The 18,995-nt window shown below is 42.4% G+C and overlaps 1 protein-coding gene across 1 annotated transcript in view; it reads left to right on the top strand.

Annotated features, from left to right (window-relative positions):
- Positions 1-109: 109 nt before the first annotated feature.
- The window catches only part of LOC311231935 (ADP-ribosylation factor-binding protein GGA3-like), a gene marked incomplete at its 3' end in the record, with an annotated part of 70,220 nt that continues 51,334 nt past the window's right edge, over positions 110-18,995 (top strand). Inside the window, exons 1-5 of the mRNA XM_084318574.1 lie at positions 110-160; positions 1,335-1,419; positions 1,856-1,931; positions 16,190-16,288; positions 16,384-16,507. Of these exons, the coding sequence (XP_084174700.1) occupies positions 124-160; positions 1,335-1,419; positions 1,856-1,931; positions 16,190-16,288; positions 16,384-16,507 (421 nt within the window). The 5' untranslated portion in view covers positions 110-123. The remainder of the gene's footprint in view (positions 161-1,334; positions 1,420-1,855; positions 1,932-16,189; positions 16,289-16,383; positions 16,508-18,995) is intronic.

Here is an 18,995-nt window from a genome sequence, read left to right as displayed (position 1 = left end):
TTATTTAAACAACAGAGAGATACGTATTTTATTATAAGGTATAATAATTAAAGAGGCGCACGGGGGCGTTGCCCCACACAGTCACGTGTTGGTTCGCTGGCCCCGCCCCCCACAGAGAGCAACATGGCGGACGAAGGGGAGTCGCTGGAGTCTTGGCTCAGTAAGTACATCCTTCAAATGCTTGTGCTCTCTCGTGATTTACACATTGCACGCTAGTTGGATAGTACTTTGCGATATATACCCGACTGTATCTGAAGCGTCACTTGGGCCCTCGAGATTATTAAACATATATTCGCTGGCTAGCACAACAGACAAGCTGTTGTTGTTGTCTACTGCTCACTGCTAGCCAAAAGTAGCCCTGATGTTTTGTTGACTGTGCCTGTATTAAGTGGCACAGGCAGCTAACTAGGCATTATGCAGTTAAACCAGCTCAATCTCAATTATATTGTCGATCTTCCTCCTCACAAGCTGGGGTGTTACTTGTACAGCTGACACATGTCAGGCTGCAGGCACCTGCTTATTTTTTTTAATTCAAGCTCCAACTGGATTTGCTTCCACAAACTGGATCAGTTGAGATGGCTTACTTAGGTGAGGTGCCTGTCGCCTTGTAGACAGAATGAGGATCTAAACTACAGTAACGTCACTGTAGAGGTTTGTGTGTGGTTGAAGTGGAATCAAAGGGCTATAATAGTTTGATCATAATTATCATAAGGGTTACCAGGGTTGGGCCACCCCATCCTAACCAGACTATTGCCTCACTGTCAGGATTTATTGATTGAAAATTGTATTAACAGATAGCAGAATGGGTACAATACAGTACGGCTCAATACACACAATTGTTAAGGGGATGCAGACCAGAGAAAGACTTTCGTCTTGTTTACATGATCAGGGTCCCCCATTTTCACATATCATAACATATATGACATACAGATAGACAATACTGCTACATCTATACATTTATGACATACCAGATTTGCAAATACAGTACTGTTTGTGATACAAAAAGAGGAGGACTGTCCAATAGCACATATACACTAACAAGGCACTAATTATCATTAGCACTACCTTGACATGACAACGTATACACAGACAGCAGTTAGGTATATTTATCATTATGGTTTATTAGGATATATACCATACTATAAGGTACACATCATAGATATTACAATTATAATCCTTGTATTTTTCTACCAATGCACTGATACTGTTTTTCTTATTCAAAGTAATGGGTTTAACTGTGCGTCTAGAAAAAAACGAAGGAAAAAAATGGTTACAGTTTCAACTTACAGGAAGCAAGGTGTCAATGGTGAACGATGTCTTTTTTTCCTTGACAGACAAAGCCACGAACCCCTCCAACAGACAAGAAGATTGGGAGTACATTATAGGATTCTGTGACCAAATCAATAAGGAGCTGGAAGGGTACCAACACATTCCTTCTGTACATTCTATCTTTGTGCTAAGCCTATGGATCATTAACCCTTTCACTACCACCCTACAGAAGGTTAACCTTTCACTACAACACTAGAGACAGTTAACCGTCTGTAGTGTGGTAGTGACAGGGTTAACCTTCTGTATTGTCGCAGTGAAAGGGTTAACCATTTGGTAGTGTGGTATTGAAAGGGTTAACCTTCTGTATTGTCGCAGTGAAAGGGTTAACCATTTGGTAGTGTGGTAGTGAAAGGGTTAACCTTCTGTGTTGTCGCAGTGAAAGGGTTAACCATTTGGTAGTGTGGTAGTGAAAGGGTTATGTTAGAGTATTCTTCCACCTAGAGTTGAACTGCTCTTCGCTGTGGTGAAGAGATAGAACACGTCTATCTGTTGTGGTATTTAATTCTAATGGTTTGTTTACTTCCAGGCCACAGATATCTGTGCGATTACTAGCTCATAAGATCCAGTCCCCGCAAGAATGGGAGGCAGTACAAGCGTTGGTGGTAAGTAGTAGCCTTACTTGTTCACATCGTAATCAAATCAAATCAAATGTATTTGTAAGGCCTGACAACACACGTTAATGTCCCCATGGGCCGGACACGTCTTCTTTAAACAAGTCAAGAAGAAACATCACAGGGCGCTCCAGTAGCACACCACATAGTGCGCTGAGTCGCGAAGTGGTCGTCCCGGGTTCGTTTCCCAGTCCCGGTGACCATTTGCCGCATGTCTTCCCTACCTCTCCTCCCGTTCTCCCTCTCTCCCTCTATCGGTCCTGCGTGGCCAGAAAAAGCTGAAAATTCTATAAATAAAAGTAAAAAAAAAGAAAAAGAAGAAACATCACAATAAATCAAGAACAAAACTAAAAACACTATGAAATCCAAAATCAAATGTAAAAAAAACACTCCCAGACATACATACCCCACACGAAGGTAAGGAACAACTCATTAAAAACCTAGCAATAGGAAAAAAGCACCACAGGCAATGTGGAGGCGAGAAACCTTAGAAGGGCTGTACACTGTACATTGGAATATTGACAAAGCCATACTTGGTCATTTACTGTACATTGGAGGGGGTTGGGTTAGGACATTTGCAGGGTCCAGTTTAGAATTGCAGTCTCCCGTAGGTGTTCTTTGAGAGTGTTTTTGAAAGTGGGTAGTGATTCACATTCCTTTACAGCTTTGGGTAGGGCGTTCCACATTGATGTGGCATAATTGCGAAACGTGTTTAGTCCCTTGTTTGAGCCGAATCTGGGTTTAACATGATTTGTGGAGCTCCCTCTGGTGTTGTGATCGTGGTATTCACTGACCTTTGGGAAGTATTTTGACATGTACATGGGTACCTTGGTCGTGTAGTGTGATAGTAGTGTTGCTATAAAACAGGCTATAAAACAGGCGAAACAGTTGGTAAGTATGTATATATACGTGTAATGAAACTCAAATATGTACATGCAATAGCAACTGGGGTACGTAAGAACAATTTGAAAGATTGAATTGACTCCATCCTGTAGTAGGATTTTTTCATAGGAATAACCGAGCGTTACTGGCAGCTGACGAATCAGATTCTCTCCCTAGCAGCTGACCAACCAGATTCTCTCCCTGGCAGCTGACCAACCAGATTCTCTCCCTGGCAGCTGACCAACCAGATTCTCAACCAATCACATGCACACTTCACTAATGACATGCCCATTTTTAAACCTGGACTGACTTCCTCTTTGCTGCTCATTGGCTGAATACAAACCGTGTTGTCTCTCAGCACTGCTCAGCCTCCACCATTCCAGCTTGCACCTGTTGTTTGGATCCACTTCTACAGTAGGGGGATTTGGTATGCCTCCTATTTGGTAGGGGAGATGTAGTGTGCTCCCTGTTCTTGATAAGTTACAGTGCACTCTACGGCTGGGCGATTAATCGGGTTTCAATTTCAATTAGGATTTTGGCTTCCTGTGATCATGAAAACAAGATAATGTAGCAGTCGAAGCAGCAGTGGTTACTACTAGCCTATTTAGATATAATTTATATGGAACAGTCCGTTGCACGGATACATGGGGCAAAACAAGAAAAATTTTAGCTAATGCTGCTGAAACTATAAAGTCGCTACTTTAGCTACTGTTGGCCTGTCGTTGCTAGGGTTGGCAGTAATTTTGGTGCGCAGGGAGGTCCTTGAACCCTCATGCTGCTTGACCTACAGCCCTTGGAGACATTAGGGTGTGTTATTTGTAGGCCGGTGAACAGTGTTCTTCTGGGAGACCCGTGACTTGTCCTCACGGCCGCTTGTGGTGGGCATGCCGCATGCCTACAACGGGGGGCCCGGGGTGCCTTTTCAGGGAAGTCCTGTGGGAGGGGAGGAGGGGGGGGTTCTTGTTTGTTGCTTGATATGTCCTGTGTGTTATGCGTTGTTTCCTAGGGCTGTCAAGTTTAATCCATTGATAGCCCTAGTTTTTATTTTTTTTAAACTTAAATTTTTTATTAACAGTTTTTAGACAGACAGCACTTACAAAAAATAAATAATAAAAAATAAAGAGACTAGCATCACAATAAAAACAAAAAGAAAAAACAGTGCACATAAATATTTACATGGGTATCACATGGTTAGTTGTCTGGATCCCCTACTGTTGTTTTCTAGGTATTTGATACAAAGGCTGATTGTGTATCTCCCTTAAACAGGCATAAACAGGTAATTCCTACTCAAAGATGATAAATGCTGACTAAGGCTTGTATGTGTGATCTGGGTCCAGAGACCCTCCTTGAGCTTCTTTCTTCCCTTATCCTTCGTCCTTTTTTTTTTTTTTCTCTTGTTTATTAACTTTCACTTTGCCTTTTGGTTCACCCATACACAAACCACATCATCCCTGAATATTTAATATCACACCGTTAAACAGACATAAATAATAAGGTATAAAAGCATTCAGCAATTGTAATATCCCAAAAACAAAATAGAAAATATTAACTAAAGCACAGGTGTGTGACATGGGTTCATAGACCCTCCTTGAACATCTTTCCTCCTTTACCCTTCGCCCTCTTGTGTTGCATTTGGTTCTTCCTCTGTGATGTCGTTCTCGTTCCTTTTATAATCCTCCCACTTTCCCCATCTTTCCCCAAATTTCTCTTCCTGTAACCTCAGCATGTGTGTTATCCTTTCCATATCCTGTATTTCTTCCACTATTCCTACCCATTTTGCTATTGTCGGTGGGTCTTCCTTGTACCACAGTCTCGTTATTGCTTTTCTGGCCGCTATCAACATTATCTTTATTAAATATTTGTCCCCCCCTTGTATTCCCTCGTGTGTCAGGTCTCCTAAGTAAAGCACCAGTCCTGTTTGTGGTAGCCCGTATCCTAATATTCTGATCATTGCTTCCCCTATCTCCTCCCAATACCCCTTCAGCTTCTGACATCCCCAGAATATGTGCGTGTGATTTGCCCCCTCCTTCCCACACATCCTCCAGCATGCTTTTTGTGTTGGTGCATATTTTCCCTTCAGCTCTGGGGTTATAAAGAATCTGATTATGTTTTTCCATCCAAATTCTTTCCATATTCTCGATCCTGTTGTTGAATGTTGTACCTCGCATATGTTCCCCCATTCCTTCCCTGTTATTCCTATCTCTAGTTCTCTCTCCCATTTCTCCCTTATATAATCGGTCGTGTGTCCCTTGCTGGTCATTATAGCCCGGTATATTGCTGATATTACTCTTCCTTGCCCCCCTTCGTATGCCCATACTATCATCTTTATTATTCCATTCTGTTCCTCGTCTTTGGCCCCCCTTATTTCTTTGTTGTAGTAGTCTCTAACCTGTAGATATCTGAAGTGGTCCCTGTTTTCTAGTCAAAATTTCTCCTTTAATTTTTGTAGTGTCTGCATTTCTCCCTTCTCTATCATTTTGCATATCGCTGTTGCCCCCCCCCTCTCCCACCTTCTGAATCCATGGTCTAACCTCCCTGGTTTGAATCTCTTGTCATGTGCTACCCATCTCAGGACCCCTGACTGCTTCTCCAATTTGTGTGTTTTTACTACTCTGTTCCATATGGTCAAGGTGCATTTGGTGATTGGATCTAATAGTCCCTCTTTTTCTTTAAATAGTTCCCTATCGGGGAGCTCCAGTAGCTCACCACGTACCGCGAGTGCTATTTCAGCGCCGTGGACAACCGCGCTCGCGCGGATCTGGGGCTGAGCGCGTTCGAATCCCGGACGGCAGCCGTGCCTTTCCCAGAGTGTCTTTCCCCCCCATCTGAACCCTTTCAGCCTGCTTCTGTCGGTCGAACTTGACCAAGTATGAATGCGAAGAAAAAGCGATAAACGCTAAAAGAACCAGGTGACTGATCAAAGTTTAAAAAAAAAAAAAAGTTCCCTATCTCCCACCAGAGCTTGTACCTTGTATCCCTCCCCTTCTTTTTCAATGTCTTTCCATCTTGCCTCATATCTGTCGTTACACCAGCACGTCACTGCTCTCAGTTGTGCTGCATAGTAATAATCTTGTAGGCTGGGTACTGCCATCCCTCCCTCTTCCTTTGGTAGTTGTAGTGTTTTATATCTGACCCGTGGTCTTCTCCCCGCCCATATGAACCTCGATATCAGTCTGTCCCACTCCCTGAATTGATTCTGTGGTATTTGTATCGGTAGTGACTGGAATAGGTACAGTAACCTTGATAGTATGTTCATTTTAATGACCTCTATTCTTGAATTGAAGTCCAAGGGCATTACTGTCCATCTCTCTAAGTCTCTCTTGATGTTCTGATTTATCTGTGTATAATTCGCCTCAAACAGTTTCTCCACCCCTCTCGTGATGTTCACCCCTAAGTATTTAATCTTGTCCATGTCCCATCTTATCCCGTACTGTTCTCTAATTTCCGTCGTTGGAGAATAGTTCCATGCTAAGGTCTGTGTCTTTGTCACGTTTAGTTTGTATCCTGAGTAGTGGCCATATTCCTTCAGTAGATCCATCAGTGCCGGCAAGCTCTTTTCTGGTTGCCTCATGTATACTATCACGTCGTCTGCAAATAGGCCTAGTTTATATTCCGTTCCCTTTATCCTTACTCCCTTGATGTCCTCGGTCTGTCTGATCAGTTGTGCCAGTGGTTCTATGAAAACGGCGAAGAGCGTCGGTGAGAGACAACATCCCTGTCTGGTAGCCCTCTCTAATCTGATTATATCCGTCAAGCTGCCATTCACCTTAACCCTCGCTGTCGGTTCTTGATATAGCGCCTTGATCATCTTCATCGCCCTCCCGTTCAGTCCGAACCTCATCAATGTTTTATATAAAAATGTCCAGCTCACACTGTCGAACGCTTTTTCTGCATCTAGGCTAATCAGTACCGCGCTACCCCCTTGTTTTTGTATCTCCTCTACTATGTGTAATGTCTTTCTCACGTTGTCCTGTGTCTGTCTCCCTTTAATAAATCCAGTTTGATCTTCATCTATAATGTCTGGCATAAACGTCTCAAATCTTTTTGATATTATCGATGTATACATCTTGTAATCTACGTTAAGTATGGACACAGGTCTGAAACTACTACATAATTCCCTATCCTTCCCTTCCTTCGGTATCGTGGTGATTATGGCTTCCTTCCACGAGGGGGGCATTTTCCCCTCTTCCATCGTGTGTCTGAACGCCGCCCCTAACATGGGTGCTAATTCAGTTCTAAATGTCTTGTAGAATTCCGATGGGAATCCGTCGCTCCCCGGAGACTTGTTGTTTTTAGCTCTACTAATTGCCTCTTCCAGTTCTTGTTCCGTAATTATTTTATTTAATTCTTCATTCTGTTCTTTCCCTATCGATGGTAACTCTAGCTTCTCCAGATATGTTTCTATTTCCTCTTCTCCCGCTGCTTTTGGCTGTGTGTATAATTTCTCATAGTATTCTCTAAATGTCCTCTCTATTTCAGCTGGGTCCCTCAATATTTCATTAGTCTTTGTATCCCTTATTGTGTGTATCGTGTTCAACTTCTGTTGCGTTCTAATTCTCCTAGCCAACAGTCTGGTCGCTTTTGGTCCCCCTTCATAGTACGTTTGTTTCATGAACCTCGCTTTCTTTTCTATTTCAGTCAATAATTCCCTATTTATCCTGGCCTTTACTTCTTTGATTTCTCCGAGCGTTTCCTGTTCTTTTGATATCTGGTGTCTCCCCTCTAGCTTCTTCAGCTTCCCTATCAGATTGTGATATGTCTCCGTTCTGGCCTTCTTCAGCATTGCTGTTTTTTCCATCAATTTCCCCCTTATCACTACCTTCAGTGTGTCCCATAGAATGTTTGGGTCTACCGCCCCGTTGTCATTTTCTTCCTTATATCTGGCTATCTCCTCCTTGATCTGACTCACCACCCCTTTGTTATTTAATATTCCTACATTTAGTCTCCAAATCGTGTTCCTCCGTCTCCCTTCTAGATCTACTGTCAGATATATAGCACTGTGATCCGATATGTCCGCCACTCCTATACTGCTCTCCCGTGCCCTGTAACTGTCCCCCGTCGTCATCAAAAAGTAGTCTATTCTCGCATATGTCACGTGTGGGTGTGAGTAATGTGTGTATTCCCTGTCCATGGCGTGCATCCCCCTCCAAACGTCTGTAATTCCCATTTCCGTCATCTGAATATTCATATATCTACTGATGGGTGCCCGTCCTTTTCTAGTACTCGTGGTGTCTAGGTCGTGATTCAGTACTACGTTAAAATCTCCCGTACATATCAATATCCCTTCTAGTTCCATCACTATCATATCAAAAATGGTCTCATATAAATCCCTCTCACTCTCTGGGGGTGCATAAACATTTACTAACGTAACCATTTGGCCCTCCATTTTCCCCTTCACCAGAACAAACCTTCCCTCCTTGTCTCTTACTTCCTTGATCAATTCAAATTTGACTGTGTTTTTGATTAACGTGATTACTCCTCTCCTCGGGTTTTGTTCAAAGGAACTATAGTATGCATTTTCATATCCAAATCTCTTCAGTTTCTCATGACCCTGTGCTACCAAATGTGTCTCCTGCAGAAAAATCACTTCCATCTCACTTTTTTTACATTTCAACATCACTTTGCCCCTTTTTATCGCATTATTCATTCCATTAACTCTTTAAATGCCATGCCTGGTTTTCCATTTTACCGCTTGAATGCCACCATCCGCGCCAATGTTAACGTTAATATCGCCTAATCTATGTTTTAAATTATGGCTATGTGTCTAATCTGCCCATCGCATTATCAAAGACTATGTTCCAGACAGTGCTGTGAAGGCAGATTGTTTTTTTATCGCGTCGTTGCCGTTTCAGAGCAGTTAGAAAAGCCCCCGTTTTGATATAAAAAACAACTCATTCTGGAGCATTCTATGAAAATCGTCTTTTAGTGGAATATTCCACAACGTTGATATTCGTCGGCCTTTTTATGAATCGTTTTCAAATAAACGCTAGATGATCAATATTATACGTGCACGCACGCACATTACGGCCGCGCACGGACAATCGCCTTGTTGATTTCCTCTCGGACTTTTACAGTGAAAACGAAAGAAGAGATTTCACAAAACAGCTTATAACTTCATCAAAATTACTCTGATTATCCTACCACTGATAACATAGAGTCCTTACCTGACATCAGATGGTATCCAACTGGTATATTCCAATTCCTGATCACCATTCGAAAAAATCGATACGTGTATGGATCCAACGCGACACAGTGGTTCTCCATGATCCGCGGAGATCTGAGGCTCCAGAATGAACTCTAGTAACCCCGGCTGGATCAGTGAACTGGAAAATGTGGAGTACCGGATTTTTTTCCCCATTCATTTTCATTGAGTCCATTCCAAAATCACTTATGTCATCTGGGAGACGACAGGGGGCGCTTTTTTCCACAGTGATCACCGGCGCAGCTCGGCAATACTCGGGTAGGCTCGGGTGATGCAATAATTTTTCAGATCGCAAAAAAAAAAAAAAAAAATAAAATCCGAGAAATCTCGTGAGTGGCTAGCAACCACCTATAAAAAAACACGAGAAATCTCGTGAGTGGCACTGAAAGAGTTAACGTTTAACGACATCATTTTTATACCTTTAACCCTTGTCATCTTTCTTCTTCTTTCGTCTGTCAGTCCCCCCCATGTCACACTCATTCCCCCCTCCGGTTGGAGCCTCCGCTCTCTTCACCGAATACATATAATGATTAACATAAATAAAAAACATAAACTTTACATAAAGTGCTCCCAAGGCGTTTGGGGGGTCCCTGTGTCCCCCCCTGTCCCCTGCTGGTGGGTGAGGGGTAATTGCCCTCCTAGCGAGGGGCCCCCTCCTGACGGCTTGGGGGTTTGAAACCCTTGCCCCCAATCGCTCGTCATATTTGTCCAGCTTTCTTACTGTTTTTTTTTGCTTTCGAGCTCCTGGTCAAAAGCGCTCTGTCCTTCCTTTTGATCAAAGACCCTCTTTTCTTGGTCCCTCTCAATGTGACTCATATGTTTCATTGTCCCTCCTTCCTCCCATATCCGTGTGCGGTGTCTCCCGTGTACCCCTTATTACTTTCTTTTCCTCTCCTCTATTTTCTATGTGATGTCCATTTATCCCCTTAATCCCTCCCAACTGTGTTACTCACAGCGTGTGTATGTATCTGTTTCAGTATGTTCTGTGTCTCGCCTATCAAACCTAGTTATATTTCCATTTATTTCCTCCATCAGCTTGTGTATTATGTGTCCATGTATACGTTACGTTCATTTCTATATCCTGCCTCTACCTGGGAATGTGTGCTTATGCATATGTTATTTCAGTTTCTATACTTTGTCTCTATTTGAATAGTTTTTTCAATCTCTTGTGCGTGTACTCATCCGTTCGCCTCCTCCCGCCTCCTCTCCGTCTGGCCTCCTCATCCGTCTCCGTCCTCGCTCCGTCACGTTTCACCTCGGCCTTCTCCTCTCTCCGGTTTCGGTCACCCACTCTGATCCACCTGCGGGCTCCCTCCAATCTCTGCTGCAAGCTCCGCGTCTGGTCCTCCCGCCTCCTTCCTTCTCCGTCCTCCGTCATCCGCATCCCTCGCCGTCTCATCTCTCGCTCCGCTTCTCGTGCCGTCGTGTACGTCGCCGCCCCTTCCTCCCAGTGAATCCTTAGCGAGGTCATGGGTGACTGGAATCTCATTCCGTTTTCTTTCAGGGTTTTCTTCAGTCCTGTGTAGGACCTGCGTGTTATCGCTACCGCTGTCGAGTAGTCGTGATCAAATGATAGTCTTTTCCCTTCGATTTCAATCTTCTTGGTCCACGCGGTTCTGAGTACCAATTCCTTAACCTCGAATCTCAGAAAGTTAATAATCACCGCCCTCGGAGGTCTGTCCGGTTGTGGTCTCGGAGCCAACGCCCTGTGGGCCCTCTGTATCTCCATTTTTTCCAGTCCCGTTTCCTTCAGTTGTTCTTTGATAAGCTTTTCCACATATAGGGTCACCGATTCCCCTTCGACTCCTTCTTTCAGTCCCCATATTCTGATGTTATTTCTCCGTGACCTCCCCTCCATGTCCGACATCTTTGTCTCCATCTGTTCTTGTTTCTGAATTACACATATTAATACCTCGTGTATCTCCGTGTTCCATTCCTCCGCGTGTGCCGTCCTAGTCTGTAACTCGGTCACGTTTCTGTCCTGTTCCGCCATCTTCTCCTCCACCCTTTTGATTTCTGTATTCATTTCACCTCTGAAGTCCTCCTGTTCCTTCCTCAATTCCTCCCGTAGCTTCCCAATATCATTCCTTATCGTGTCCGTGTTAAGTTTTATCGCCGCTGTTATGTTCTCCAGTATCCCGGCCTGCATGATCACGGCCCATCCTGGCATTCCCGTGTCTGCCTCAGCGGTACCTCCCCCTTCTTCCGCCTGGCTTTTCTCGGCTTCGCTTCGGGGATTCTGTTTCTTCAGATTCTCTCCTTCTCGTATGTTCTCCATTTCTATTTCCTTCACAATCGTTGTCTCTTCCTTACTTCTCGTGTGCATTTTCCTTTTTAATTACTTTTCGGGTCTTTTTTTTATCCGTTTTTTCGCTCATTTGACCAGGAGCTCTATCGCACGTGTGTTACCCGTCTGCTCTCATACCGGAAGTCTCCGATAGCCCTAGTTGTTACCTGTTCTGTATATGATTTAATGAAATAAAATAAAAAATGTGAAAAAATTTTGATCATTTTTTGAAAACAAGAGAATGTAGTAGTTTCAGCTCTTGTTGAGAGGGAGGAGGGAGCCACGGCTAGTTTTTCCAGTTATTTTGAAATGTCTTTGGTAACTTGTAGAAGATAATAATAATAATAACTTTATTTGTATAGCACTTTTCATACAGAGGTTGCAGTTCAAAGTGCTTCACAACAGCAAAAAATACAGGCATAAGCGAGCATAAAAAGATAGACAGGTAGAATCACAGTGTTTCACATTAGGATCTAGCATCCCAATAGGCTCTCCGCTTACAGTTTTCAGTAACACAAATAGTAAAAATAGTTTAAAATGATTCAGTTTAAAAATAGTCAAAAAATTATAAAATAGAACGGACATAAAAAATACAGGCATGAGCGAGCATAGCAAGATATGGCAAATCACAGTGTTTCACATTAGGATCTAGCATCCTAATAGGCTCTCTATTCAGTAATACTCCTGTAATTCATGAACAAATAATCACAGTGTTTCACATTTGGATCTAGCAAATAATAAGAATAAAATGATTCAGTTTAAAAATAGTCATCAGTAAGAAGTAAAAAGTGCTCTCTATTCAGTAATACTCCTGTAATTCATGAACAAATAATCACAGTGTTTCACATTTGGATCTAGCAAATAATAAGAATAGTTTAAAATGATTCAGTTTAAAAATAGTCATCAGTAAGAAGTAAAAAGTGCAATAACCGACACATGAATTTGATAGGCAGTGTAAAAGAGTAGGCAGGGTAAGAATAAATACAAGTTGTGTCAGGATATCCCTGATGTTTCCTCTTGCCACTAGGTGGTAGCAGATATCTATCAGTGAAATGCCTGAGCAAAGAGAGGTTTTAAGCTGTCTTTTAAAGATGTCTAGCGAGTTGGCTTCCCTGATGTTTTGGGGTAGTTTGTTCCATAGTTTTGGGGCATAGTTGATAAAGGCTGCATTACCGATCCTCTTTTGACTGCTTCTGGGAGCCTCTAGTAGTCCAGCAGCTGATGATCGCAGTGTTCTTGCTGGTGTGTAATTTATTAGAGTGTTGGCGATGTAGCTAGGTCCCTGTCCATTTAGAGCTTTGTATGTAAGGAGAAGGACCTTAAAGTCAATTCTAAATGTTACAGGAAGCCAGTGTAAAGCGGCTAGGACTGGATTAATGTGCTCTCTCCTTTTGGTTCTAGTTAGCAGTCGGGCTGCAGAGTTTTGGATTAGCTGAAGCCTCTCTGTGGTTTTCTTAGGGAGACCTGTGAAAAGTGCATTACAGTAGTCTAACCGGCTAGATATGAATGCATGAATTAGCTTCTCAGCATCGTTCTGATTAATAAATGGTCGTACTTTTGCTATATTTCTGAGATGGAAGAACGATGTTTTCGTCACTTTGCTAATATGAGAATTGAAGTTCAGTTCTGAATCTATGATAACCCTAAGACTAGTGACCTCAGATTTGATCCAAGGGGTTAGTCCCCCCAGGTTCTTTATTAATGTTTCTTTTTTAGTTTTGGAGCCGATAATTAGAATTTCAGTTTTGTTCTCGTTTAGTTTCAGGAAGTTCTTACTCATCCATTTATTTATTGCCAGTAAGCAGTCTGTAATGGAGCTAATCGCTGTATCATTTGGTTCAGCAGATATGTACAGTTGTGTATCATCCGCATAGCTATGGAAATCTACATTATGTTCTCTGATGATATCACCCAGCGGTAACATGTAAAGGGAGAAGAGTAAAGGACCTAAGCAACTCCCTTGTGCAACTCCATAGTTGTTGTCGTATATATCAGACATGTGATCTCCTAGTTTAACATAGAATTTCCTCCCTCTGATGTATGTTTTAAACCAGCCCAGCACATGGTCTGAGAAACCGACATGGTTTTCAAGACGATCGATTAGAATATCGTGATCGATTGTATCAAATGCTGCACTGAGATCTAACAGGATAAGGATGGAGATCTTATTCTCGTCAGAGTTTAGTCTGAGGTCACTGATTATTTTGGTGAGGGCAGTTTCAGTGCTATGATATTTTCTGAATCCTGACTGAAATTCTTCTAAGATGTTGTTTTCTTCAAGAAAGGAATTTATTTGAACTGAAACTATCTTTTCAAGTACTTTACTAATGAATGGTAGGTTGGATATTGGACGATAATTTGCCATTTCATTACTATCCAAGTTAGGTTTTTTTAGTAATGGCTTTACAACTGCTGTTTTAAAGGCATCCGGGAAAATACCAGTCCTAAGGGAAGTGTTTATGATATCTAGCACAGGGCTTGAAACACTATTAAATACCCGTTTGAAGAAAGCTGTAGGTATAGGGTCAATGTCTGAGGTGGAGGAGTTACATTCTGAGACAGTTTTGCAGAGTACATCTAATGTGATGCATGTGAAACTTCTCATGGTTACATTGCACGGTTTGCCGCAATCAACTTTATTTCCATCATGAGTAATGCTGGCCCTGATCAAGGTTATTTTGTTGTTAAAGAATAGTGCAAGTTCTTCACACTTAACCGTTGATGACTGAGGAGGTGTAGGGGCAGTGTTGAGTAGTACATTAATAGTGGAAAAGAGGATTCTGGAGTTTCCAGCATTTTCTGTAATGATTTTAGAGAAGTAATCTTTCCTTGCTAAGTGGATGGTTTTATTATAAGCAGTTAAAGCATCTTTGTATATATCACAGCATATGGTGGTTTTTGTTTTTCTCCATTTTCGCTCCGCTGCACGACATTTCCTTTTTTCTTCGTTGACCGTATTATAGTTTAACCAGGGCGAGGCTCTAGTTTTCTTCTTTTTCGTTTTTAATGGGGCGACAGAATTTAATATAGATGACATTGCATCATTGAGATTTTCTACCATTTCATTTAGAGAGCTGTCATGATTGTGTGGTTCATGTAGTCTGATAAGATCAATGAACTTTGATTCAGCTTTGTCGTTTAGGAGCCTCTTTTTAACTATGATTTCTTTTTTTGTTTTAGTAAGGGTTATTTGAGTATCAAAAAATATACAGTGATGGTCGGAGAGAGGTAATTCAGTTATTGAGATATTTGTTATGCTTAGCCCAGTTGTTGTTATAACTAAGTCTAGTGTATTCCCAAGCCGGTGAGTTGCATTTGTTATATGCTGTATTAGGTCAAAGCTATCCAGTAGATTTTTTAGTTCCATAGTTTTTAGTTCCAAGATGACAGCAAGGCAGCCTTTGGTCGAGAAGAAAAAGTTAAACAAATTCAGTCGTCGTCATATGATGTTCTCCAATCGATGATTTATTATGTTTAATAATCGTGATTTCAATATCAATCAAAATAGTCGTGATTAGGATTTTTTGACATAATCGACCAGCCCTAATGCATGTGCACATAGGAAGTACCTAAAAGCAGATCCAATTCATCGCCAAACCAAATAAACACATTGCTATTTTTTTATATCCATACGTGAGTCATCCTGCCTGAGCTTCTTTCAACACGGTGTGTTGAAATAGAATCCAAAACTTCTTTTTAAAAAAAAAATTAGATTGTTAACACTTTAAGTGCCGGAAACGTGTTTAGGCGTCTTTCCTAGCCATGCTCAAGTTGCCTAGGACGCCGTAACTCGTCTTTGATATCAATATTTCAAAAATCTGTGATCGGAATCATATTTCCCCTCTGCAGCCTTCACACACAGTTCTGATCTCCTCTCAATCCTCTAGCGGTTCAAGAGCGCCATCTGGTGGCCGATCGGCAGATCGCCCAACAGGAAGTCATGTGGATGAAGTGGTGATCACCCATATTACTTCCGGGCACTCGCTATAGGTCCCGGGACTCGAGCTCGACACAATACATAGCGATCCGTTGCCAATAACTCGATAAACAACATGATTTGGACGTATATACTATTATACAACCTGGAAATGGACCGGGTATTTCGACATCCCATAATGGAAAACTGTCTACCCCACGCTAATCGCCCAACGGCCCGAGGAGACTGGGGTGAGTTTTAGCGTGTAATATTACCGTGTTCGATACTAACTGATCTGATGAACATATGACCCACATTAGATGAATGGTATAACGCTGCCCACGGAATTATAAACGCCCCCTCGCCCATCCGGTCAACATCAGATGACGTGTAGTAACTTCCAGAAGTACGTCCAGTTGGAATTTTTTATATCGCGCCGATTGCTATCAAACTGTATTTCATCATCAATATAATGCATTTGGGGCTATAAATCACGTTCTGGAGAAAGCTGCAGAAAGAGATGAAAACATACTTATACTTTAGACCATATTTTAGTATGACTATGTGAATGAAAAAGTTTAACGTTGCTACACCATGAACAATACATATAGGACCTTGAATGGGCCCTAATAATGGCAATCTAGCAATAGAATTAAAAAAGTTATAGCCCTGCAAAGAAGGGGAACTTCTCCATGTTAAATAGAGCTGGCAACGGATGATATATCATGAATTTAGCCTTAGGCAATCAAAGTGTTAATGATGTTGATAACGATGTAATTGATGTTGATAATGATGTAATGTCTTGAATATTGTTGTATTGTTTTAAGTGTCGGACCCCAGGAAGAGTAGCTTTTGTCAAGTGCAAAAGCTAATGGGGATCCTAAATAAACATAACCATAAACAACACAGCGTGATCTAGTTAATCATTCATGTATTCAGTTTGACCCACTTATCTCTCTCAGGTTCTGGAAGCTTGCATGAAGAACTGCGGGAGACGATTTCACACTGAAGTTGGAAAGTTTAGGTTTCTGAATGAATTGATCAAAGTGGTTTCCCCCAAAGTGAGTAAATGCAGTGTTTTACAGTCAACGTTATTCTTTTATCATTCAGCGTCGTTTAATTCTGATAGATTCATTCTCACTCTCTTTTCCATCAGTACCTAGGAGACAGGGTCTCGGACAGAGTGAAGACCAAAGTGATTGAGATGCTCTTCGGTTGGACAGTCTCTTTACCGGAGGAGGCGAAGATCGCTGAAGCTTATCAAATGCTGAAGAGGCAGGGTAAGATATCGATCGACACTTTCTCTCGCCCGAGCTATCGTCGCATCTTCGCACCTACTCCCGAACTACCCATGTGCAGATTGATTAACCTAGACTCCGTGGGGCAATCTGCGCACGTGTAGTTCGGGAGTAGATGCGGAAAAGTGACTATAAGTACCGATCGACTTGGGATTGGTCGCTTCGTGTTCAGGAGACTCATGCGTATAAAAGTCTATTGGATCATGTCTCCAGCACCCCCACAGCCGTAGCTACAACCACTTAATGTCAAGGCTCTCATCCACATTCATACATTTTCTCCCCCCGCTCTCTCTCCCATGATTTCAGAATACCGGAAGTGTTGCGGTGGTCTATGTAAACAAGTTGGCTGCATGTGGCCACCACAGTTCATACATGCACTTATTGATGTGCATTGGCACAAAAAAAAGAAAGCAAGTTTGACAAAACTCAATTTCAACATCCATTACAAGCGCTGGAATAATCATGGCCATCCCTAATGAATTAAGCAATAGCTCACGACAGGCCATGGTATATGGTTATTATATCACAGCTAAGGGGTGTAGTTCTGACACCGTCCTAGCTGTGATATAATTACCACAATGCCATGGCCTGAAGTGAGCTATTGCTTTTATAAAACCAAGTTACCAAGTAGGCTATGGCAATATGAAAGTTAAAATGTGTTTTAAAACATTTTAAATGTTTGTTATTGTTAGTAAATTTGTAAATAATATTAATGTTCAAAATAAAATAGACCTGGTTGCCTGCACTGCAATTCGGTTGCTATGCAACATGCACATTAACAACTAGCTGGCATTCTTTTCCAAGGCAGAAAGTTTTTTTTTTTTTTTACACACAACCTAGGACCATTATTATACAGTTTTAATATTTATTTAGATTGAGCGGCTGCGACAGGACTGAGGATATGCCCAGTTTAACTGGGAATCCCCGCTCAACGTGAGGTCGTAACCGATCGTCCTGCTATATTCCTTCATCTGTAATTCATCAGTCTCCCCAGTTAGTAGCTAGATTAATACATTTTGTGGAAGTGTCAATAATCAAATAATCTTTTGGCGGCTGGGTGGCGCAGCGGACTAAGCGCTCGTCACCAAGGCGATAGACACTGGTATCGAATCCGGCTGTCAGCGTTGCCTCCGGCTTGGCCGGCCGTCATACTGGATCAATTGGCAAAGTCAGCGGGAGGGAAGCCGGTGGGGTGGTATTCTGGTCGTTGTAAACAGCGACTCCTACAGGTCGGTCAGGGCGCCTGCACAGCGAGGGAGGGAGACGTTACACCTCCCGAATGAGAGTCCGCGCTGGCAGGTGAAAAGATGCTGCTGGCTGTCTCCTATGTCTCGGAGGAAGCATCTGTCCATGCGCATATGTGCGTGCTGCTGTGACACGAGGGATTCCCCAGTCTGTATGCGTCAGCCGCAGTGAATAGGAATTAGAATCATAGCTGTGGATATACGCTCATTATACCATGGCTATATCAACCAATCATATTGCTTGATTTGAGCTACCCGTTTTATAAAATATGATATAGAGTACTGTCTTTGCCTGTATGACAAGCCCCCAGTGTGATTGTCCTAAAACTGTCTTTGCCTGTATGACAAGCCCCAGTGTGATTGTCCTAAAACTGTCTTTGCCTGTATGACAAGCCCCCAGTGTGATTGTCCTAAAACTGTCTTTGCCTGTATGACAAGCCCCAGTGTGATTGTGTTTGCATTGCAAATGGTCTTTGCATGTATGTGACAAGCCCCAGTGTGATTGTCCTAAAACAGTCTTTGCCTGTATGACAAGCCCCAGTGTGATTGTCCTAAAACTGTCTTTGCCTGTATGACAAGCCCCAGTGTGATTATCCTAAAACTGTATTTGCCTGTATGACAAGCCCCAGTGTGATTGTCCTAAAACTGTATTTGCCTGTATGACAAGCCCCAGTGTGATTGTCCTAAAAACTGTCTTTGCCTGTATGACAAGCCCCAGTGTGATTGTCCTAAAAACTGTCTTTGCCTGTATGACAAGCCCCAGTGTGATTGTCCTAAAACTGTCTTTGCCTGTATGACAAGCCCCAGTGTGATTGTCTTAAAACTGTCTTTGCCTGTATGACAAGCCCCAGTGTGATTGTCTCATGCCGCGTTCACGTTATGTGGGAAGAAGCGGAAGAACCAGCTTCCGACTGGGAAAAACCATTCACGTCAGTCTCCTAGTGGTAATTCCTACTAGGACATATGGGATTTTTTTATAGACCCCGATATCTCCCACTTCGCGTCACGAATTGCGGAAGTATGGATGTGGGCGTTTCATCGAGTCAACGCGTGAAGGCTTCCTAGTTGTAGCAACGAGATGTCCTCTGGTTCTTCCGCTTCTTCCCACGTAACGTGAACGCGGCATCAAAACTGTCTTTGCCTGTATGACACGCCCCAGTGTGATTGTCTTAAAACTGTCTTTGCTTGTATGACAAGCCCCAGTGTGATTCTCCTAAAACTGTCTT

Source organism: Notolepis coatsorum (assembly GCF_963971535.1).
Source record: "Notolepis coatsorum genome assembly, chromosome: 7".
Taxonomy (NCBI): domain Eukaryota; kingdom Metazoa; phylum Chordata; class Actinopteri; order Aulopiformes; family Paralepididae; genus Notolepis; species Notolepis coatsorum.
This window is presented reverse-complemented; position numbering and strand designations above follow the sequence as displayed.